At 45.8% G+C, this 24,006-nt stretch overlaps 1 protein-coding gene across 2 annotated transcripts in view; it reads right to left on the bottom strand.

Annotated features, from left to right (window-relative positions):
* The window catches only part of TWF2 (twinfilin actin binding protein 2), a 242,955-nt gene that overhangs the window by 78,148 nt on the left and 140,801 nt on the right, over positions 1-24,006 (bottom strand). Inside the window, exon 6 of one of the 2 annotated variants that reach the window (XM_029599479.1) lies at positions 10,057-10,071. The exons of the other annotated variant lie outside the window; for it this stretch is intronic. Within the exon in view, the coding sequence (XP_029455339.1) occupies positions 10,057-10,071 (15 nt within the window). The remainder of the gene's footprint in view (positions 1-10,056; positions 10,072-24,006) is intronic. 2 annotated transcript variants of the gene reach the window in all.

Below are 24,006 nucleotides of genomic sequence, written 5' to 3' on the forward strand. Positions count from 1 at the left end.
AGCCCATTCCCATGGCGGCGAAGAGGAAACCCGACCCCGACCAAGGAAGGCCGCCACAGCCCGTGACGGGGAAGAGGAAAGGCCCGCCGGAGTAAAGTCGAGGCAGAACTGGAGCCCATCCCTGCACTGAAGGAAGAAGCTTTTGGTGAGAGCTGGTGCGTCTGTGTGTGAATGAGTGCCTGGCTGAGAGCTGGTGCGTCTGTGTGGGAATGAGTGCCTGGCTGAGAGCTGGTGCGTCTGTGTGGGAATGAGTGCCTGGCTGAGAGCTGGTGCGTCTGTGTGCGAATGCGTGCCTGGCTGAGAGCTGGTGCGTCTGTGTGCGAATGAGTGCCTGGCTGAGAGCTGGTGCGTGTGTGTGCGAATGCGTGCCTGGCTGAGAGCTGGTGCGTCTGTGTGCGAATGCGTGCCTGGCTGAGAGCTGGTGCGTCTGTGTGCGAATGCGTGCCTGGCTGAGAGCTGGTGCGTCTGTGTGCGAATGCGTGCCTGGCTGAGAGCTGGTGCGTCTGGGTGCTTGGGTGTGTGGGTGTAAGTGGGTGCCTAGGTGTGTGGGTGTGAATGGGTGCCTGGCTGAGTGCTGGTGCGTCTGTGTGTGAATGGGTGCCTGGCTGAGTGCTGGTGCGTCTGTGTGTGAATGAGTGCCTGGCTGAGTGCTGGTGCGTCTGTGTGTGAATGAGTGCCTGGCTGAGTGCTGGTGCGTCTGTGTGTGAATGAGTGCCTGGCTAAGAGCTTGTGTGTGTGTGGGGGCTTGGGTGTGTGTGGGGGCGTGAATGGGTGCCTGGGTGAGAGCTTGCGGGGTGTGGGTGTGAATGGGTGCCTGGGTAAGAGCTTGTGTGTGTGGGTGTCTTGGTGAGAGCTTGTGTGTGTGGGTGTGTGTGGGTGCCTTGGTGAGAGCTTGTGTGTGTGGGTGTGTGTGGGTGTGAATGGGTGCGAGCTTGTGTGTGTGGGTGTGTGTGGGTGTGAATGGGTGCGAGCTTGTGTGTGTGGGTTGTGTGGGTGTGAATGGGTGCGAGCTTGTGTGTGTGGGTGTGAATGGGTGTGAATGGGTGCGAGCTTGTGTGTGTGGGGTGTGAATGGGTGCGAGCGTGTGTGTGTGTGTGTGTGTGTGTGTGTGTGTGTGTCGGTCTCGGTGAGAGCTTGTGTCTGTGGGAGTGAATGGATGCCTGGGTGAGAGCTTGTGGGTGTGAATGGGTGCCAGGGTGAGAGCTGGTGTGAGTGGGTGCGAGAGCATTTGTGTGTGATTGAGAGCTTGTATATAAGAGACCATGAGTGTGATTGAGAGAGAGACTGGTCAGGAAGATGATTAGTGTGTGTATGTGAGAGAGACTGGTCAGGAAGATGACTGGTATGAGAGAGAGACAGAGACTGGTCGTGGGGTCTAATTGGGGGGGGGGGGGGGGGGTGACTGGTTGTGGGCACTAAGGAAGAGGACTGTGAGGACAGAACTTCAGCAGCCCTTGCTGCTTCTTGTGAGTGCTATTGGCCTGGAAGGGAAAGGAGTAGGAGAGTTGCTGGAGAGGGTAAGTAAATGTGGCTTTTTAAGGTTATTTTTCTTGATTGACTGCCATTTTAATTATTGGGTATTATGTGATATCTGCTGTTTTGAAATATTTATTGATATTTGGACATGTTTTAATACTTTTTATGAGTTTTTAATTGTTGGTTATTATTCTGTTCAGCAGCTGTTTTGTAACATTTTTAGTATAGCTTTACAATTATTTCTGTGTGGGGCTCTATAGCAGCTTGGCTTACTCTGTTTTCTCAATAGGAAATGTATTAGTGTTTAGGGCCTGGTTTAATAGTTGTATTTCTTAGATAGGGTTGTTACTGTTGAGTGTGTTCCATAATACAGGTGTAACTTTGTGCAGGTTAGTTTGTGTGCAATTTTGCAAATCCTGAGAATCTGTTAAGTGCTATATTTCTCCAGGTTCGCACTGCATGCAGAGTGGCTTTTTTTGTTTTCCATTCCAGTTTCTGTCTCCATATTTATTTGTGGTTTTTCTGTACTTGGTGAAGGGTGTGTGACCGAGATGAGGTATTTAACTAACATGTAGGCATTTGTATCAATCTTATTTGCTGTGTTTTCTCAATAGGATAGGAATTAGTGGTAAATTACTGTCTTTTCATAAGGAAAGCTATTTTGCCTGGTAGTAAAAGGAGTTTGTTTTGCTTTTACTGGGATGTCATCAGAACCAGAATATCTTTTTTGTATGGCAAGTTGTACAGGGTAATGCTCTAGATCTGCTCTGTACTCATTTGCTGGGGGTTGAGGAGATTCCTGTGGATGCAGAGTGCATGTTTACATTTAGCCCTATGATGGACACATGTTCAGTGTGTCACGTGTGTCCCGGCCAAAAAAAGGTTGAGAACCACTGAGTTAGACAACAGGAACATCTTTCAACATGTGCAGTTTCCATATGCCTTTCATATGAGCTGCACATGAGATAGCAAATGTTGCTTACCTGATGTAACAGGTGTTCTCACAGGACAGCAGGATGTTAGTCCTCACAAATGGGTGACATCGAGGATGGAGCCCACCACGGAAAACTTCTGTCAAAGTTTAAACAGAACTTTGACTGGCCCCTACTGGGCATGCCCAGCAAGGCACTGACCCTGCAGCCAGCAGGGGTCTCCCTTCAGTCTGATGTTCAAAGCTACAGGCAGTGCCTAGAAAGTAAAAACAAAACAAACCCAACACCGCGGGGTGGCGGGCGGGTTTCGTGAGGACTAACATCCTGCTGTCCTGTGAGAACACCTGTTACATCAGGTAAGCAACATTTGCTTTCTCACAGGACAAGCAGGATGGTTGTCCTCACAAATGGGTGAGTACCGAGCTGAGGATGTCCTGACTTGCACCAAATGCACCCAACGACGTGCAACAGGCACTACAACTGGGGTGGAATTTGGTAAAGGGCATCCGCACCCTACCGGGAAGGTGGAAGGGTGTTGGTACATCACGTTGGAAAAAGGTTACGCAAGACAGATTGGCCGAAGATGGAGTCCTGTCTTCCAGCTTTGTCCAAACAATAGTGGGCTGCAAAGGTATGGAGAGAACTCCAGGTTGCAGCCTTGCAGATGTCAGGAAGCGGCACCGATCGAAGGTGTGCCACTGACGTAGCCATGGCCCTCACAGAGTGTGCTTTGACACGGTCTTGAAAAGGGATGCCCGCTTGCTCATAGCAGAAAGCAATGCAGTCCGCCAACCAGGAGGAAAGAGCCTGCTTACCCACAGGTTGTCCTAACTTGTTAGGATGGAAAGAGACGAATAATTGAGTGCTCTTCCTGTGAGAAACTGTACGGTCTAGGTAAAAGGCTAGAGCCCGTTTACAGTCTAGGGTATGCAGGGTCTGTTCTCCAGAGTTGGAGTGGGGCCTGGGAAAAAAGATAGGTAGTATGATGGATTGATTAATATGAAACTCAGAAACTACCTTAGGTAAAAATTTAGGGTGAGTGCGGAGTACCGCCCGGTCCTGCAGGAGCTTAGTGTAAGGCGGATAGGTAACTAGGGCCTGTAATTCACTAACCCTGCGAGCTGAAGTGATAGCCAAAAGGAATAACACTTTCCATGTGAGATACTTTAACTCACAGGAGTGCAGAGGTTCGAAAGGAGGTTTCATTAGACGACCAAGAACCAGATTAAGGTCCCAGGATGGGGCCGGAGGCCGTAAGGGTGGCTTCAGATGGAGCAAGCCTTTAAGAAAACGTGTTACTAGGGGTTGTACTGAAATAGGGACACCCTGTACACCTTTATGGAAGGCGGCTACCGCACTGACATGCATCCTAATGGAAGAGGTTTTAAGACCTGATTCAGAGAGATGCCATAAATAGTCCAAGAATTTGGAGATTGGACAGGAAAGGGGATCAAGGGACTGAGAAGTGCACCATGATGTGTACCTTTTCCATTTGTATGAGTAAGACTTTCTTGTGGAAGGCTTTCGTGAAGCTATCAGGACTCGAGAAACGGAATCTGAAAGGTTGAAAGGCTGAAGGACTAACCTTTCAACATCCATGCCGTCAGGGACAAGGCTTGGAGGTTGGGATGGAGGAGGCATCCGTCGTTTTGAGTGAGCAGATGCGGGTCCTTTCCCAGAGGAATGTGCCTGCGGATGGAGAGATCCTGGAGTACTGGAAACCATACTTGGCGTGGCCAGTAAGGTGCTATCAGGATCATGGTTCCTCCGTCCTGGCGTAGCTTCACGAGAGTCTTTGACACAAGAGGAAGTGGAGGGAATGCGTAGAGCAGACCGGTTGTCCACTTGAGGGAGAATGCATCCCTCGGCCGAGAGTGCTGGCTCCGAATGAGAGAGCAGTAATCGTCCACTTTGTGGTTCTGAGGGGACGCAAAGAGGTCTATGCGGGGAGAACCCCACTTGTGAAACAGAGAGGTCGCTACCAGAGGATCGAGTGACCACTCGTGCGGTTGGAAGACACGGCTTAGCTGGTCTGCCAATACATTGTCTACTCCCGGCAGGTAAGTGGCCCTGAGGTACATGGAGTGGGAGAGGGCTTCCGCCCAGATCTGCGCAGCTTCCTGACACAGAAGGAAGGAGCCTGTGCCTCCCTGCTTGTTTATGTACCACATGGCCACTTGGTTGTCCGTCTGGATTAAGATTATCTGATGAAAGAGATGATCTTTGAAAGTACGGAGCGCATAGCGGATTGCTCGAAGTTCCAGGAAATTGATCTGGTGTTCGGCTTCCTTGTTGGACCATAACCCTTGGGTTTGAAAGTTGTCCACATGGGCTCCCCAACCGATGTGAGAAGCGTCGGTGGTTAGGATTACTTGCGGATCCGATGGAAGAAAGGGTAAGCCCTGAAGGAGGTTGACCTGAGTCGTCCACCAGGTTAAGGATAGGCGCAGCGCTTGTGTGACTGTGACTATGGAGGACAGAGGCTGAAAAGCTTGAATCCATTGGTGTCGTAGAGTCCATTGTGTAACTCTCATGGCTAGTCGGGTCATGGGAGTGACTTGAACCGAGGATGCCATGTGTCCTAGGAGAATGAGGAACTGGTGAGCCGTGGCCGTATCTTGAGACTGGAGCTGGTGAGCTAAGGACATGAGAGTTTGGACCCGTTGAAGCGGAAGGTAGGCCTTTGCCTGTAAGGTGTCCAAGTCTGCCCCAATGAAAGATAAGGTTTGAGATGGGACGAAGCAAGATTTCTCGTAATTGACAAGAAACCCTAAGGAAAGGAGTGTGTTGATTGTCAATTGTAGGGAGGACCGGGCAATCTGAGGGGTGGAGGCCCTGATTAGCCAATCGTCCAGATAGGGGTATACGTGGACACCTTCCTTCCTGAGGAATGCTGCTACAACTACGAGGCATTTGGTGAAGACTCGTGGAGCAGATGCCAGACCGAAAGGTAGTACTCGGTATTGGTAATGGTCGCGGCCTACTAGAAACCGCAGATATTTGCGATGGGATTGTGTTATCGCAATATGGGTATAAGCATCCTTGAGGTCGAGGGAGCATAGCCAATCCCCTCTTTGCAGCAGAGGGAGTAACGTGCCCAGGGTTACCATCTTGAACTTTTCTTTTTGAAGGTACTTGTTGAGGGCCCGAAGGTCCAAAATTGGACGTAGCCCTCCTGACTTTTTTGGAATTAGGAAGTACCTGGAGTAAAATCCCTTGCCTCGTTGAGAGGGAGGGACAGGTTCTATAGCATTTGATTGCAAAAGAAGGGATACTTCCTGTTGTAATTGAGTCAAGTGGCTGGATAGACTCCATGCTTGAAGAGGTGGGGAGTCTGTCGGAAGAGTTATGAAATTGAGGTGGTAACCCTGTGCGATAATTGCCAGCACCCACTGGTCTGAGGTAATCCGTATCCAATGCTGCAAAAAGTGGCACAGACGACCCCCTACAGGGATGTGGGGGAGTGGGATATGGCATGTGCTCCGTATCGGGAAGTCAAAGGCCTGCCGCTGGCCCGGGAGGGGGGGCTACAGCAGGTCTTTGTTTCCGAGGTTGGCGTAGCTGAGGTCTGGTGGAGGATCGAGCCGGACGAGGCCTAGTCGATGGAGGGTAATAACGACGTGGCCGAAAGAATGACTTTTTAGAGTCCTTCTTAGGTGGTGGTTTGGAGGATACTTCAGATGGAAAAGACGAAAGTTGTTTCAACGTCTCGTGGTGATCCTTCAATTCCGCCACAATCTGTTGAATCTGTTCTCCGAACAGATTGTCCCCCAAGCAGGGTAAATCGGCTAGACGATCCTGGACCTCTGGGCGAAGGTTGGATGATTTTAACCAAGCCCAACGTCTGGCTGAGATGGCAGTAGCTGAGACTTTCGTGGAAGCATCGAAGATATCGTAGGCCGTTCTGATCTCGTGCTTCCCAGCTTCAAATCCTTTGTGAAGGAGGGCTTGAAGCTGTGGCTGGTATTGGTCCGGTAATGTGTCAGCGTAGTCCTGCATCTGTTTAAGGATAGCTCTGTTGTATTGAGTCATATAAAGTTGGTATGAAGCTATGTGAGATATCAACATAGCCCCATGATATACTTTCCTGCCCACACTATCAAGGAATTTGTTGTCCTTGATAGGGGGAGTGGAAGAGTGTGGTTTTAGGCGCTTGGCCTTCTTTTGCGCAGACTCAACTACAACAGAGCGATGATCCAGTTGAGACTTTTGAAATCCTGGTGCTGACTGAACGAGGTATGTTGAGTCAGCTTTTTTATTAACTGGTGACACAGATGAAGGTGATTCCCAGTTTTTCTTTAAAAGATCCAGAAATACCTGGTGAATGGGGATGGAAGCGATGATTTTTGGGGCATCCAGAAATTGGAGCAGCTCCATCATTTGGTGCCTGTCATCGGTCTCAGATTGCAGCTGAAAAGGCACAATTTCTGACATCTCCTTTACAAAATTTATAAAGGAGAGATCTTCAGGAGGAGATCGTTTTCTACTCTCTGTAGGAGATGGTGGGGATGGTAAATCTGTATCTGAAGATGTATCATCACCCCAGGTATCATAAGGATCATGTAGGGCTTGCAGTCCTGAAGGACCTGGTAGAGGATCCAAAGGCATCGATGGAATCGGTGCTGCAAGCGGAACTGTGAACGGCATCGAGGGCTTCGGGGGTACCGATGGAATCGGTGCCGATCTTGGAATCGATGGAGCCGAAGGATAAATCGGTGGAAAGGTATGTGAAGGCACCGATGGAACGACACCGGACGGGGGAATCCGGAACGGTGTTTCTCCTGTCGATGAATGTCCTTCCGGAGATGATGGTGTAGTCGGTGCTACTGGAATCACCGATGGAAGGGCGCGCATGAGTGCCTCCATACGATTTAGTATCGGTGCCAACGCTTCCACTAGAGGCTCGGTGGTCGGTTCCCTCCTCGGTGGCAGAGTCGGTGCTGAGGTCGGTGCCTGAGGCGGTGCCAGAATCGGTGCCGGAGGCGGTGCCGGTGGAGGCTGGAATCTTCGCATCGCATTCTCGATGGCCTCCTGGACCAGCCGGTCCAGTTCTGCCCGGAGACCAGGGGTAACCATACCCGGCTCGACGGGAGAGGGAGGCTGAGGCAGGGCCGGAAGTACCACCGTAACCGGTGGGATCACGGCCCCCGCACCCCGGGAGCCCCCGCGGCCCCGGGGTGCGGGGGCTCCCGGGGCCGCGGGGGCCCCTCCGGGGGCTCCCGCACCCCGGAAGGACATCATCTCCTCCCGGGGTGCGGGGGCTCACGGCCCCCGCACCCCGGGAGGAAACCCTCACCCGGGAGGGTGAGGGTTTCCTCGGTGCCTGCGAACGAGACGTGGACGGTGCCAGGTCTGACCGAGGCTTTTTCGTCGGTGGCTCGGCCTGTTCAGAGGTCGATGGTTGTGGATCCTCGACGGGCCGAGACTTGTGCCGTCGATGGCGATGCTTATCCTTCCGATCTCCTCGCCCATCCGGGGAGGGGACAGGAGTCGACGGCCGAGAAGTCATCGGTGGAGGACGGTCACCGGAGGGTTGACGATGGTGGTGCAACTTTGACGGTGCCGGTTCCGATGACGTCGATGCTATCGATGGCGTTGGGGTGGGTGCATGGAAGAGGAGCCCCATCTTCTCCATCCTGGCTTTACGACCCTTAGGTGTCATTAGGGCACATTTAGTGCAAGTCAGGACATCATGCTCACTTCCCAAACATAGAACACAGACCCGATGGGGATCTGTGATTGACATAGTCCGGGTGCAATCCGGACAACGACGGAACCCCGTCGCCATGGCCTAGGGCCAAATTTAGCCGCGGGATTGGTAAGTGCCAACAGGCCTCTAGGGCCAAAATCGACGGCAGTCGATGAAAATCGGCAAAAAACTTACCGGCTTTCGCGGAGGTGACAAAAATTTGTCGAAGGGAGACCCCTGAGGGGCAAATTTTCTTCGGAAAGAAAAAAACCGAATTCTTGTCAGGAACGTGGTAAGAGAGCTCCTTTCACCGCGTGGCAACTGCTGCGCGGAAAAAAGAAGACTGAAGGGAGACCCCTGCTGGCTGCAGGGTCAGTGCCTTGCTGGGCATGCCCAGTAGGGGCCAGTCAAAGTTCTGTTTAAACTTTGACAGAAGTTTTCCGTGGTGGGCTCCATCCTCGATGTCACCCATTTGTGAGGACAACCATCCTGCTTGTCCTGTGAGAACCTCTCTTTTCTACTCTAAACTGAAGCATGAAGTAGGGCACACAGGGACAACTTGGCACCTACATAACAAAACTTTCTGGGTGATTCAAGATCTCCATATGCCAGAATGGAGCAGGATATATTCTGAAAAGATTTACCTTGGGTATAGAGTTCATTCTTACACGCCAGCTTTTCCCTGCACATTCAAAATCTGTCACGGGTCCCATACCTGGAAAATCGGAATGCTGCTAAAGAATGAAAACAAAGCCAGCTGGCACATTAATATCTGGTTTGTTGGAGCTGCTGCAGTCAGTTTACCTTGAATTTCAAGATAAAGACAGTACTGCACAAAGCAAGCTCCTTCATAACCCTCTGATGTTTATTTTACCTCTGACACTTCCTATCTTTAATCAACCTTTGTTCTTCTGCTTTCAAAAAGAAATGGTCCAAGAAAACAAGCAATTCAATCTCATCCAGAGATGGCAAAATAGATGGGATGGCCTCATCTGACAGTCCTGTTTGCATAGTTCTGGTCAGTTCAATGCACATGATATGAAGGTTGTGCACAAGAAACTTGACTATCATCCAAGTTTTACTAAACTTCAGAAGCAACGTTATGTTATCCCTGTATTTGAAGAACTAAACATCAAAACGTCTTGGCTCAAAATCTATCTTGAGGTCTCATTTGTGAAGCGTCAGTTTTGAAACATGTCATGAAAAGATCAAAGATGTTATATGGATAGAGAGTAAACTTCTTATATAAGAACGGGATACGCATTATCCCAGAGCAGCATATATTAAAAACAAAGAGACAAAATGTCCCATCACTGAGCAATCTGCTGAAGTTTGAGACTTTGATTCCTCTAGTGGAGTCTGTAAACCTAGAAACCCTTTCAAGATTCACTGAACTAAACAATTGCTGCCCAAAATTGCTATTATAGATGTTTTACTACAAGCAGTGGTAAATTAAATTTAGATTCAATTTCTTATTAAAGTCTCTACATTGAATAAATGATGAACTTTTACAAGACCCAGGGGTTGCCAACTGTCAGTAAAGAAAATAATAGAAAAAATGATGCTCATAAAAATAATTTCATATCATTAAAATACCATGAGCAATGGGGGCGGGAATCCAGTGCCGTGGACTCAGATTCTATAAGACTGCTCTACTTGGCAGTTATGTCTGTGTATAAAAGTGTGAACCTTAGCACAGTAAGTCCAGCTATGCATGAAATGGACTGGTAATGGTAACATGTGTAGCCCATAAAAGTTAGGTTGTCAGTAAAAATATTTTCAGGCGTTGGCAATCCTGACTGGAGCTCAGTTACAAACAAACATTAACACTCTGCATAGATCTCTCCAAGCCACAGCAGGCAGAAAAATTAAACACTGTCCTTTTAAGTTCTACACACCAAGCCAAAAAGCACATTTCACACCACACCTAGAATGCAAACTTATCAGAAGAACACTTACCTGAGCCACTCTGCCCTGCAAAACATATCAAATGTGACAGACTGAAACTATCAACACAAAACATCAAAGGACACAAAGCAGAGATAGGAGGAAATAAAAAAAAAAGTCAGGCCAGATATAATACCTCAGCATAATAAAGAGACAGAATGTGATAGAAGGTAGTATACTAGTGGGTATATACTACTGTCCACCTGGCCAAGATGAAGAAATAGACTGAACTGTTAGCAGAAATTAGAAAACCAATACATTTGGCTTCGCAATAATACTGGGAGATTTCAATTACCTACCCCAGTACTGACATGCTAGAAAGGTTACGTTTCGAGATACTATAAATGACTGCTCCTGGAGCAGCTGTTCTCGGAACCGATGAGAGGAGGAGCTATTTTAGATCTCGTTCTCCGTGGAACACATGACCTGGTGCAAGGTGTTACTGTAATGAATGCTAGAAAGCAGAATATAAATAATTATCTAAAGCTATAGCAATCATAACGTAATCAAATTTGACAATCACTGGAGGAAGACATTAAGTAAAACAATTGTAATAGCACATAATTTTAAAAAGGGAAACTAAGATAGCATAATGTGACATCATCACATGAAGCCCTGACATGGAAAATTTACATGAAAGTTTCTAGAACTTTGACTTGCACATTAAGCATGCCCAGCATGCCTATATCATGAGTCCACACGGGGGCCTCTCTCCAGTCTTATAATATAGAATTAGACATATAATAAAAAACAGGAGAAGCCCAACTCTGCAGGATGGCAGGTGGGTTTTGTGAGGACTAACATTCTGCTGTCCTCTGAGAATACCTGTTACAGGTAAGCAACCGATATCTCAGAGGACAAGCAGGATGGTAGTCCTCACATGAGTGAAACCCTAGCTACAGGCTGCTCCCCAACATAAAAGGGGACCAACAGACACCCAGCCAGGTACCAACAGGCACAACAATGCTGCTGTTGGTAACAGAGGGGGAGACAGCCTGAACCCAAACAACGGGCCATAAGTGGGAGATTCTTGGGTTCTATGCCTCAAATAGATTCTGAAGAACAGAATGGCCAAATCTATTGTTGCGTCGGCCATCCCTATCCAAACAATAGTGAGATGTGAATGTGGGGAGAGAACTCCCCGTCACAGCCTTGCAGATCTTTTCCATGGGAACTGTTCGGAAGTGCTGCCATGACTGACAGAATAAGCCTTGACAAGACCCTCAAGATGCAGTCCCGCCTGGGTATAAGAAAAGGAGATGCAATCTGCTAGCCAACTAGATAATGTCTGTTTGGCAACGGCAATGCTCAATCTATCAAGTTGTTGTAACTGTAAACCGGAGTGAAGGCAACTCTGCTATACTTCGGTATATAAAATATGCTAAATAAATAAATAAATATTCCTATCAAAAGAAACAAAAAGTTGGGTGGACTGTTTATGGGCTTCTGTCTGCTCCAGATAGAAGGCTAAGGTTCGCTTGCAGTCTAAACTGTACAGGCCTCATTTGCCTTGGTGGAAATGGGGCCTGGGAAAGAATGTTGGCAAATAATGGATTGGTTAAGATGGAAGTCCGTCACTATGTTAGGCAGGAACTTAGGGTGCATATGCAAGACCACCCTGTCATGATAAAACTTAGTATATGGTGGATAAGTCAATAAGTCCTGGAGCTCGCTGACTGTGCTGAGGTGACTGCCACAAAAATATGACCTTCCAGGTCAGGTCCTTCAGGTCATAGGTGCGCAGCAGCTCCAAAGGAGTTTTCATCCACTGAGCTAACACCCCGTTGAGGTCCCAAGACACATGAAGTGTACAACTATAGGCTGTAAAGAGATTGACATACTGTCTTCACCATGGTGGTATGCACCAATTGCACTGAGATGAACTCTAACAGAGTTGGTTGTCAAGTCAGCTTCCAAGAGGAGTAAAAAGGTAATCAAGCAGGTTTGGTGTGGGGCAGGAGAACGGATCTAGGGCCTTCTGCTCACTGCACATGGAAAACCTCCTCATCTTCAGTTCATAGGACTTTCTAGAGGAAGGCTTTCTGGAAGCCACAGGGATGCAAGACATCTTCTAAGATATTGAGCAGTTGCAATATTAACCACTCAACATCCATGCTGTGAGTGACAGAACTTTGAGGTTGGGATATTGCACCATGCCTCGATCTTGGGTGATGAGATCTGGGGAAGTCCCCAGACTGGCCTCCGAATGGGCAACTCCCGCAGGAGTGGAAATCAGACCTGTCTTGGCCAATAAGGGGCCATGAAAATCATAGACCCTAGTCCTCGCGAAGCTTCAAGAGAGTCTTCTCTACTAAGGAAATCAGAGGATACACGTACAGGGCAAGGGCAACTGAGGCTGGTTTGCCACCTGACCTGCACAGAGAGCAAAACCGAGGCACCTTCCTGTTGCAGGAGGATGTGAAGAGATCCATATCCGGGCTCCCCCAGAGCGGAATATCCAATTCACAACCCCCTGATCCAGGGACCACTCGTGGTGTCTGAAGGCATGATTCAGTCTGTCTGCTAACACGTTCTCCGTTCCAGCCAGGTACATGGCCCTGAGCACCATCCCCAGGACCGAGCCCATGACCAGATCTGAACTACTTCCTGACACAGGAGGTACGAGCCCATGCCTCTCTGTTTGCTGACATACCACATCGCCACTTGGTTGTCAGTTTGAATCATGACAACTTTGTTGAACAGCTTATCTCTGAAAGCCCATAGTGCGTACCTGATCATCTGGAGCTCCAGGAAATTGATTTGGCAACTGTTTTCCTGGGAAGACCAGATACCCTGGGGGCTGAGTCTATCTACATGGGCTTCCCAGCCCAGGGTGGACTCATTCATGGTTAAAACAATTTGGGTGGGAAGACTTTGAAAAACAGACACCCCCCCGTTCCAGATTCAAAAGTACCCGTCAACAGGATAAAGAGTCCTGGAGCAGCAAGGTGACTCTGATGTGATCCTGGAGGTTCTGTGTGGCTTGTTGCCACTGCGACCTCAGGATCCATTAAGCCTTGTGCATATACAAGCATGCCAAGGGAGTAACGTGGACAGTAGTGGCCAAATGACCCAAATGCCTCAGCATGTTCCAGGCTGACACCTGCTGGTTCCACTGAATCTCTGCCGTGATGGCCCTTTGATAGGGCAGGAGGGCCTTGGCCTGATCTGTGTCTAGCAAGGCTCCGATGAAGTCCAATTGAAGTGACGTGCTAAGATGGGACTTTGGGTAGTTGATGACAAACCCTAGTGAATCCAACACCCGGATGGTCAAACGCATGGAACTGACGGCCCTTGCCTAAGATGTGCTCTTGACCAGCCAATCGTCCAGATAATGGAAAATATGATTCACAAGTCTGTGGAGATGCACCACCAGCACGGCCAGGCATTTTTTGAAGTCCCATGGGGCTGACGCAAGTCCAAATGGCAACATCCAATACTGGAAGTGCTGTTTTTCCCACCACAAATTGGAGATACTTCCGATGATTTGGGAAGATCTCAATGTGGATGTATGCGTCCTTCAGATTGAGTAAGCATAACCAGTTCCCTTTTTGTAAAAAGGGGATCAAGGTGCCCAGGGGAACTTTTCTTTTTTGATGAATCTGTTCAAGGCCCTTAAGTCTAGGATGGGACGGAGTCTTGTTTTCTTTGGAATCAGGAAGTACCTGGAGTAAAATCCCCACCCTCTTTGCCCTGATATAACAGGCTCGACTGCTCTGGCTAATAAGAGGGAGGACAGCTCAGCTATTAGTACGCCCTGATGCGCTATCGGCCCCCAATACGGGCTTGGAGGGCAATTTGGCAGGGCACCCAATAGGTTCAATGGGTCCTCTTGATGGACGATGGAAAGAACCCACTAGTGTTAAGTTTCACTGGGCTACTGGTTTGCAAAGAGCCACAGTCTGTCCCTGAGCAGCAGATGCATTGCCCTAGGTACAGGTAACTGGACTATGCTCCCTACAACCCAGTCAAAACCCCGTCCCAGGAGTTGACTTGAGGGCTCTCTGCTGCCTTGGGACAGCTGCGGGAGCCCTGATTCTGTTGACGGGAGCGAGGAGGCGGAGAATAGTACAAATAGTGTTCTATCTAAACTGCAGGATGAACATCCAATATTTTCAGCAGAGGGGACAACAAAACAGACAAAATTGCAAGAAAATAAAATATATTTTATTAGTGGTAATTTGCATAAGTCAGTATATATATTAATTTCGGGACACAGAGGCGGTGACAGTTCACAAACAAATGATTCACAATTTGGAACTGGCTTAGAATAGCTGAAAGCAGAGCAGATTGAAAAAACATGTATACTATAAAACAGCTGATCACCAGAGTAGGAGCCAGCTTAGAATACCTTATCACAAGAGCAAAGGGAAAACAGCTCATAACTGCTGATCATAGGCCAGAAAGGAAAGAAGTGGGTATGCAGTTTGCCGACAAACAGCTGATTCGCTTAACGGTTGGCACAAAACTGCTAACTTGCTTTAGGGACCAGAAATTGTGGGCTCCACAATTTCTCAGTTAGGTACAGCATTACATTTAGTACTTATAAATTTATCAAAAGATAAACTTAAAGCTAACATTTATATTCAGACATTTTCATTTACTTGCTTTCAGCTTGTAGATTTGTGTAAATAATTGTCATGTAAAATTTAGTTCCTATACTTTATTCATGATTAAGTAATTAAAATGCTTGAGTCTGATTTTTCTCATTTCCTACCTCTGAAGTCAGATTGTGGTTGGTATATATACCAGAAGTTTATTAATTGGATAAATCTAAATTGTACTAAAGTTATTGTAAATTATTCCAAATGGGAGTGGATTTACAGTGTCTGTGATAGAGTCTTCTGGAAAGAGCTGACAGCAAGTAATTGGGTTTAGTTCAGTTCTATTTAATTAAGAGAGTCATCTAAGTCTTATTTCCCGCCTCATGTATACAGTATGTACTACATATTTCTCCTCCCAGAAAGCTGCTAAAAACAGGAGCTGGCTGTTCAGTTCAGTTTTCACAGTTGCTGGATTGGAAAGGGAAAAATAAAAATCACACTTTCTCTGCTCTGGTAGGTGGAGCATGGCAGAATTTTATTTAGAACATAGTTGTTGTATTGGCCCAGTGGCTCAGTTGCAGTACTGTGCAATTCCAGGCAGGAGACCTAGGTTTAAATTTACAAACCTGATTTCTGTCCATCAGGCTGGCTGGAGTTGGTGACATAGTGGAGGTTGACAGCCCATGGATGGGGCTGGTAACAGATCCCTCAGGGAACTGTTCTTTCACCTATTCTATTCAACTTGTATCTTTTACTGTTAGCTGGATTGCTCTGAGATTTGGGTCTGCATTTTTAAATGTAATGATGTGTACCACTGGGTAAGAACAGAGAAGTGATTTTAGTAAGTATAGGCCTGTCTCAAACATTCCTTTCCTCAGTAAAATCATTGAAAAAGCAGTTCTGAATCAATTCAATGAGTTCCTCCAAGCCACAGACATTCTAGACCCCTACTAATCTGGTTTCAGACCATCTTACATACTGAAACAGCTCTAATTTGCCTGGTGGAACATCTTTACCTGCACCTGGACCGGGGACAACAAGCCCTTCTCGTGCTCCTGGATCTATCTGCAGCCTTTGATACAGAGACCATGAGATTCTCATCTCCTGACTACTGGATCTGGGTCTTTCAGGTTCTGCACTAGATTGGTTTAAATCCTTCCTCCAGGACCATACTCAAACCGTTTCCATAGGCCTGGCAACTTCATATTCACATCCTCTCTCTTATGGAATTCCACAAGGCTACATTTTAGCATCCATTTTGTTCAACATCTATTTAGCCCACTTGGTAAGCTAATTAGGAAATACCATATCTATTCCATGCTTTTACAGATGATATTCGACTATGGTGCCCTTTAAGCTCTAACCCTGACCAAGATATTGCTAACAAACATCTGCCTCAAGAAGACTGCAAGTTGGCTTCATTGCAACAAGCTAAAACTTAACCCCTAAAAAACAGAAGTACTGTGGATTGGAAGATCAGTCCACTCACATCTCTTTTCAAGAGAAACACTAGAAGGATCCACTCTGCCCTTCAAAAATGAAGACAGGAGTCTGGGCGTCATCCTGGACTCTAATCTCACCTTTGAGTCCAATTCAATATGTCAAGAAATCTGTCTTCTTTCATCTAGGACAACTTCGACTTCTTTGCTCTTTCTTGGATGATCCTGCTTATGTGACAGTCGTTCAGGCCTTTATCTCCCACCTGGACTATTGTAACTCCCTTTACATGGGCTTACCAAAAAAAAAAAAATCAGACTCAACAGCTTCAACTAATACAAAATGGGGCTGCATGATCCCTGTTCAACTCCAGCAAATACTGCTCTTCTAAAATCCCTTCACTAGCTTCTCATCGCCTCTCGTACCTCTTTCAAACTTCTTTCTCCTGGCTTTTAAGATAATCAAAGGCCTGCCCCTTCCTATCTAGGATGCCAATGCTCTCCATGCTCTCCGGCTTGCCCTCTTCGCACTTTGCCCAACACTTGCCTGGTGATACCCGTCCGCAAGGAAATGTGGCTTGCTAGCACTAGGAAGAAATCATTTGCTGGCTCTGTCCCTTCTCTCTGGAACTCCTTGACACTGGATATTAGGCTAACACTAGACCTCCAGTCTTTCAGGGAAAAAAATGAAAACCTGGTCATTTCTTGAGGCTTTTGGCCTATGAACATATTTCAACAGCTTTAGACTCCAAATTATGCTGCTTGTTTTACTTTTTACAAATTGCTGTTGATTGCTTTCTGTTCACCTTTTCACCAATATAAACCGCTGTTATGGGTTTATGTTCTATGTAAATTGTTAATCTTGGCCTCCTTAGCCTTGTAACTCTAAGCTCATATGTTGGAGAGCATATAATAAACGATGATTATGATGATGATGATGATGAAGTGAAGGTAAAAAAGTTACATATTTGCTTGGCTCAACTTTGTAGTTGGATAAGGACTAATAGATTTAAATTAAATCCCTCAAAGTCAGATCTACTGTAGATGATGAAATCATCATTGTTCTTGGCCCCCTTCACTTATTGGAATGTTCTCAAATGGTTCTATTAGATACCATTCACATATTAAGATGGTTTATTGGAACTCCAGTTTAACATGACAGATCAGTTATCTGTGATTATTAGATCTGCCACTTACTACCTTTCGGGCAGATTCAGTAAAGTCCGCGGGAGAGCGGGCAAATGCTCACCTTGGAGCGATACAGAGGCATTATGACATCCACCATTTTATTTGCCATTCCCTTCCTAATAATTCCTAACATTCTGTTTGCTTTTTTGTTCGCCACAGCACACTGGGCCGATGATTTCTGGAAGGAACCAAAGTTTGTGTTTCTAGCCAACAAATGTTGCTGCAACAATTAGATTAGATACAGGCCCTCTCAGAGGTCCACAGAAGCCTGGACCACTTCCAGTTTTTGAGGATCCTGGTCATAATAAAATTAAAAAATGATGCATGAAAACAAAATAAGGCACAGAAATAAAAAAGTGAGAGGTCCTACTTTGAGCTTGAGACCTAAACCAAATGCCTTTCCTGGCCCCAAATCTGTTTGGTGCTGAATAGATAAGCAGAAGAGGCATTTACAAAATGAGGTAAAACACCAGGTACTGGCAAATCAAAGCTCATCCAAGCACAGGCCAGTTACAACTGAGCTGGGAGCCCAAGCAACAAGGGCCCTGACTTTTATGGTCTGGGAAACTGATAAGTGTAGGGGTGACCTGCACGGTACGGCAGATACTCTTACTTTCACTGACTGACACTCTCTTCAAGGGCATGGACCACGGACAATCCTTTATCCTGGCCCTTCTTGACATATCATCTGCCTTCGACACTATCAGTCACAAAATCCTCCTTACCCGCCTGAGATTGGCATCTCAGGCACAGCCATCCACTGGTTCTCCTCCTACCTCAATAATAGAGGCTACGCTGAAGGATTGCAAATTCCGAATCATCACACATCCCCCTTACCCAAGGCGTCCCACAGGGCTCTTTACTATCCTCCACGCTCTTTAATATATACCTGTTACTGCTCTGCCACCTCCTCTCCGACCTTGGTCTTAAGTTTATCTTATATGCAGACGACTTCCAAATCCTCATCCCTATTCAAGAATCCCTCATCATATCTCTTAAGTTTTAGGAAACATGCTTCGTCTCCATTAAACACCTTACTCTCTAACCTCCACCTTGCTTTAAAACTCCTCCAAAACTGAACTCCTCATATATAGAAACATAGAAATGAAGGCAGAAAAAGACTAAACAGCCCATCTAGTCTGCCCAGCAAGTTTTGCACTTATTTTTTTCACATACTTATCTGTTACTCTTGGCTCTTAGTAACCTTTTGATTCTATTTCCCTTCCACCCCCACCATTAATGTAGAGAGCAGTGTTGGAACTGCCTCTAAGTGAAATATCTAGCTTAATTACTTAGGGGTAGTAACCGCCGCAATAAGCAAGCTATACCCATGCTTATTTGTTTACCCAGACTAAATAACTCAGACCTTGTTGTCTGTATATAGATCTACTTTTTCTTCATTCCCCCTGCCGTTGAAGCAGAGAGTTATGCTGGATATGCATTGAAAGTTAACTATGAGACTTTCTCCCCTGCCGTTGAAGCAGAGAGCTATGCTGGATATGCATTGAAAGTGAAGTACCAGGCTTATTTGGTTTGGGGTAGTAACCGCTGTAACAAGCAAGCTACTCCCAGCTTTTTTTGTGAATGCAAATCTTTTTCCACGTTTCCTCTTGCCGTTGAAGCTTAGAGCAATGTTGGAGTAGCATTAACCCTACTTATGTTTACTGAATAAGGGTATTATCTCCAGGCAGTAGCCATCATTCCCATGAGCCACCCACTCTTCATTCACGTCCTCTAGACTTTATGGATCCACAGTGTTTATCCCACGCCCCTTTGAAGTCCTTCACAGATCTGGTCTTCACCACTTCTTCCAGAAGAGCATGCCAGGCATCCACCACCCTCTCCGTGAAGAGAGGGTGGTGGATCATCATTTCAAATCACCCTGACCGGACGCCACCCTCTGCTTGTGACCTCACCCTCCCCTCAAATTCTCTTCCCTTCTTCGTGTGAGATCTCAGTGTCTCCCTAGACCACCAACTAAACTTCAAAAACCACATTAACACAATCATAAAGGGAAGATTTTTCAAGCTCCACATCCTCAAAAAACTTAAACCTCTGCTCCACTCGCAAGACTTCTGCACAGTCCTGCAAGCGACAATGCTATCAAAAATGGATTACTACAATTCCTTACTTCTAGGCCTCCCCTACTCTATTAGACCCCTGCAAATGTTACAGAATGCTATGGCAAGAATCCATACAAATACACGTAAAGCCGACCACATCACCCCTATTCTTAAGGAACTCCATTGGCTTCCCATCTCCTCCCGCATCAGATACAAAACCCTCGCCATTATTCACAACTCCCTGCACAATCACAATCACCTCTGGCTTGAGGATGCTCTTCGATTCTGCTCCTCCAATCGTCCTACTAGAACTGCACTCTCAGGAACCCTCTACACCCTTCCCTTAAATGTGCTCACCATACTTCCACCAGAGAAAGAGCCCTATCCATTGCAGGCCCCTCCCTCTGGCACTATGCCACTTGAGCTCCGACTAGAACCATGCATTTGGAAATTCAAAACATGGGTTAAAACATGGCTCATTAAAATGGCCTACCCTGACTCGGATCCTATGTAGTCCCTCTGCTCCCTCTATTCCTTCAGAGAAAGAGCCCTGTCATTACCGTACTTATAGCCTTCCCCTTTATTCCTTTAATTGTACTCAGATTTGTCTCTCATATCTCTACACCTCCTTATATACCCCCTGTTATACCCCTTTCCCCTGTCCTTAAACCCTACCTTCCCAATAGCAACCCCTGCTATTCTATATATAGTTGCCTTTCTGAACGTATAATTTGTAATGTCATATATAGTGTCTTTTGTATGTACTAGTTAAAGATAATATATATTATTGTATATAGTGCTTTTTGGAGTATATAAGGTTATCCACAGTGTATAAGGTTATACACAGTTCCTTTTTGAGTGTATAATTTGCAATGTTACATATTATGTTCTTTGGTTGTTTTTCCATCAGGTATTGTTCCTATTCTCCTCTTCCTCTTTTTCCCTCTCTTCTCTTGCCCCTTTTCTCTTCCTAGCTGCACCCCTCCCCCCACTCTGGTTTTTTGTATTTTCCTCCTTCAGTTATATTGTAAACTGGCATGATGTACCCACGAATGTCGGTATATAAAAGCTAATAAATAAATACTACCATAAACTTGCTGGGCAGACTGGATGGACTATTTGGTTCTTTTGTGCCATCATTTCTATGTTAAAAGGAGCTGGGAAAAAAACTGTTGGGCCAACAAAATCATATTTCCCTGCCTGTAAACTGTCAGGGCATTCACTATCAGTCACAAGTTGGTATTACTGTGTGGGATTGAGAACTGGATTTGGAAAGGAAAATCCATAGAGATCACAGGCCTCCAAGTCAATGAGTATGGTTCCAGCAAAAGCAGTTCGCAGCTTTGGGGCCAATTATATTGAAGAATAAATCACAACCACCCACATCACCTCTTATTGTAGGGCTTCAGTGTTCAAAATCAGACTCTGAATTCTAGCAAAGGGGGCTGACAGATTGCAAATTTGACAAATTCAAGACACAATAACTCTACAAATCATATTGTTGTAATTAATCACCATCTAACTGTTCATTGGGTAATGCAGTATTTCCCAACCAGATCTGATCAGGTATACCATGGAAAAGTCACCACTTCCCGACCCTTAGATCCAGACCAGCGCCTGGGATCTGTCCTCAGCATCTTTCAGCAACAAGAGACACTAGCATTAGCTCTTAAACACATAATAGCTCCTTTCTAAAAACATGTATATTCATTCTTGCATCTTCTTCCTGAGCCCCAGAGTGTGGTAATTAATGGGCAGCATGCAGGGCATGGATAGCTAGGACCTACTTTGGGCAACAAACACAGTGAGATGGGGAGTGTGTGCACTGAGCAATGGATGTGACTCACTTATGTGTTGAGTGTTGGGAGGAGCAGCAATGAAGGAGGTCTGGCAGTCTCATGTGGAAGCCAAGGCAATTAACTGAGCCCACTGTCCGCACACAGCAACTTTTCCCTTCTCTTGCATTTGCATGTAGAGGGAACTGGTCTATTGTGATGGGTTCATATATGTCTTCATCCCCTCTCTCTGTTTTATGCTCAAATATTTATATTGAATTGTAAAAAAAATATACAGTAGCACAACAGACAGTGTCATATGAAGAGTGGTTCAAATATAGTGTCAGCATATAACAAAGGGCAGTTCCATATTTAGATGAATATGAGAAAAAAAGACCCAAAATCAACAACAACCCCCCCCCCCCCCCCCAAAATCAGTAAGAACAAGTTAGCCCAAGTCATTTAAAAGCTGGTTCTTAGATATGTGGGGTAAGGAGTCAATGTAAGTAGACCAAATATACAGAAATGTTTTCCATCTAGGAGAAGCCCATTTAGCTTCCATTTTCTAAACACCACCAAATTATGAAACCTATTTCTCTAAAAAGTAAAACTCAACGAGTGTGATGCTCTTCAAAAATGGAAGACGGTTCTTAGTTTTTGGGTACTTGCCAGGTTCTTATGGCCTGGATTGGCCACTGTTGGAAACAGGATGCTGGGCTTGATGGACCCTTGGTCTGACCCAGTATGGCATGTTCTTATGTTGCCCAGTAAAAAAAAAACCAAAAACTTTCCTTAACCAGGTTTTTATATATCTGTTCCCAGGTGAAAAGGAAGAAAACTCTTCAAACACCACCAAAGCAGAATCATAAGGGACATGGACACCTGCTACCCTTCCCATATACAAAAGCACTTTCTGCCAAAATCTGTTTGTTTTAAAATTTGGAAGAAACTGGTGGGATTTCCACTGCTTTTCTGGTTTATCTTTTGGCTATATGAATCCTTTCCCATGTCCGCACTGTTAATGTAGGTGTTCTTTGTATGTGAAAAGGTTGAGAAACACTGAAGTAATATATAATTGCTTTACTTTATTTTGATTTGTAGCCCACCTGTTCAGAAAACAGAATTCCCTCCTGCTTCCCCTGAGAGTTGGTTTCTATATGTATTAGCTATATGATGGACTGAAGAGCTCTGTCTAGGGGCAGAGAGATGACTACAACTGCACATGCTCAAAACTCTAGAATCTTTGAGATCAAAGTTCCATGGCATGCTCCATCAGATGATGACACCCATGTGTAAGGACTAACATCCTACTGTCCTTGGAGAACACCTGTTACAGGTAAGCAAATCTGCATTCTCTGGGGACAAGCAGGATGGCAGTCCTCACACATGGGTGATTCCCAAGCTACAGGCTGCCTGAAACAGGACAATGCGGGGAACTCGCTGAAGGCCTACCTTTCTCCCTTTTCTTTGCAAGGCAGCCAATCTATAATGGGCCCTAGGAGGGAAAAGAGTTGGGTTCTATACTTCAAAGAGACCCATAGGACAGATAGAAACAAAACCCTGATGCGCAACAGAGGCACTAAGGCAAGGGTACAATATGAATTCAGGGCGAGAAATGCACTTTGCCTCACAAAAAGTAACGCAGTCAGAGTTTGACAGTTAATCCTGACAAGCACCAGTAGGCCCAAATCCTCCTTGATACAGGAAAAGGCACAAATCACCTACCAATAGAAAGAGCTCTCAGACAAAGATCACACAATTTCTCTTCAGTGTCATAAGACAACTAAAAACCAATCTGGGGCTAGAGAGCCCTCCAGAAAGAAAAGTGAAGCTCACTAGCAACCAAAGAGGAAGACAAGAATGCATTCGCATATTGCACCAGATGATTGACCACTAGGACCAACAGGCATAGAACCCAAGCAAATGCTTGGAAGAGGCGGCATAAAGCAACAGGGCTGCAGCAGAACCCACCTGCCTAACAACTAGAACTAGAAGATGTGGTAGGCCTGATTGACAAACTGAAGAGTAGTAAATCACCTGGACCGGATGGTATACACCCCAGAGTTCTGAAGGAACTAAAAAATGAAATTTCAGACCTATTAGTAAAAATTTGTAACTTTTCATTAAAATCATCCATTGTACCTGAAGACTGGAGGATAGCAAATGTAACCCCAATATTTAAAAAGGGCTCCAGGGGCAATCCGGGAAACTACAGACCGGTTAGCCTGACTTCAGTGCCAGGAAAAATAGTGGAAAGTGTTCTAAACATCAAAATCACAGAACATATAGAAAGACATGGTTTAATGGAACAAAGTCAGCATGGCTTTACCCAGGGCAAGTCTTGCCTCACAAAATCTGCTTCACTTTTTTGAAGGAGTTAATAAACATGTGGATAAAGGTGAACCGGTAGATATAGTATACTTGGATTTTCAGAAGGCGTTTGACAAAGTTCCTCATGAGAGGCTTCTAGGAAAAGTAAAAAGTCATGGGATAGGTGGCGATGTCCTTTCGTGGATTGCAAACTGGCTAAAAGACAGGAAACAGAGAGTAGGATTGAATGGGCAATTTTCTCAATGGAAGGGAGTGGACAGTGGAGTGCCTCAGGGATCTGTATTGGGACCCTTACTGTTCAATATATTTATAAATGATCTGGAAAGAAATACGACGAGTGAAATAATCAAATTTGCAGATGACACAAAATTGTTCAGAGTAGTTAAATCACAAGCAGATTGTGATAAATTGCAGGAAGACCTTGTGAGACTGGAAAATTGGGCATCCAAATGGCAGATGAAATTTAATGTGGATAAGTGCAAGGTGATGCATATAGGGAAAAATAACCCATGCTATAATTACACAATGTTGAGTTCCACATTAGGTGCTACAACCCAAGAACGAGATCTAGGTGTCATAGTGGATAACACATTGAAATCGTCGGTTCAGTGTGCTGCGGCAGTCA

Source organism: Rhinatrema bivittatum, chromosome 4 (assembly GCF_901001135.1).
Source record: "Rhinatrema bivittatum chromosome 4, aRhiBiv1.1, whole genome shotgun sequence".
Lineage (NCBI taxonomy): Eukaryota > Metazoa > Chordata > Amphibia > Gymnophiona > Rhinatrematidae > Rhinatrema > Rhinatrema bivittatum.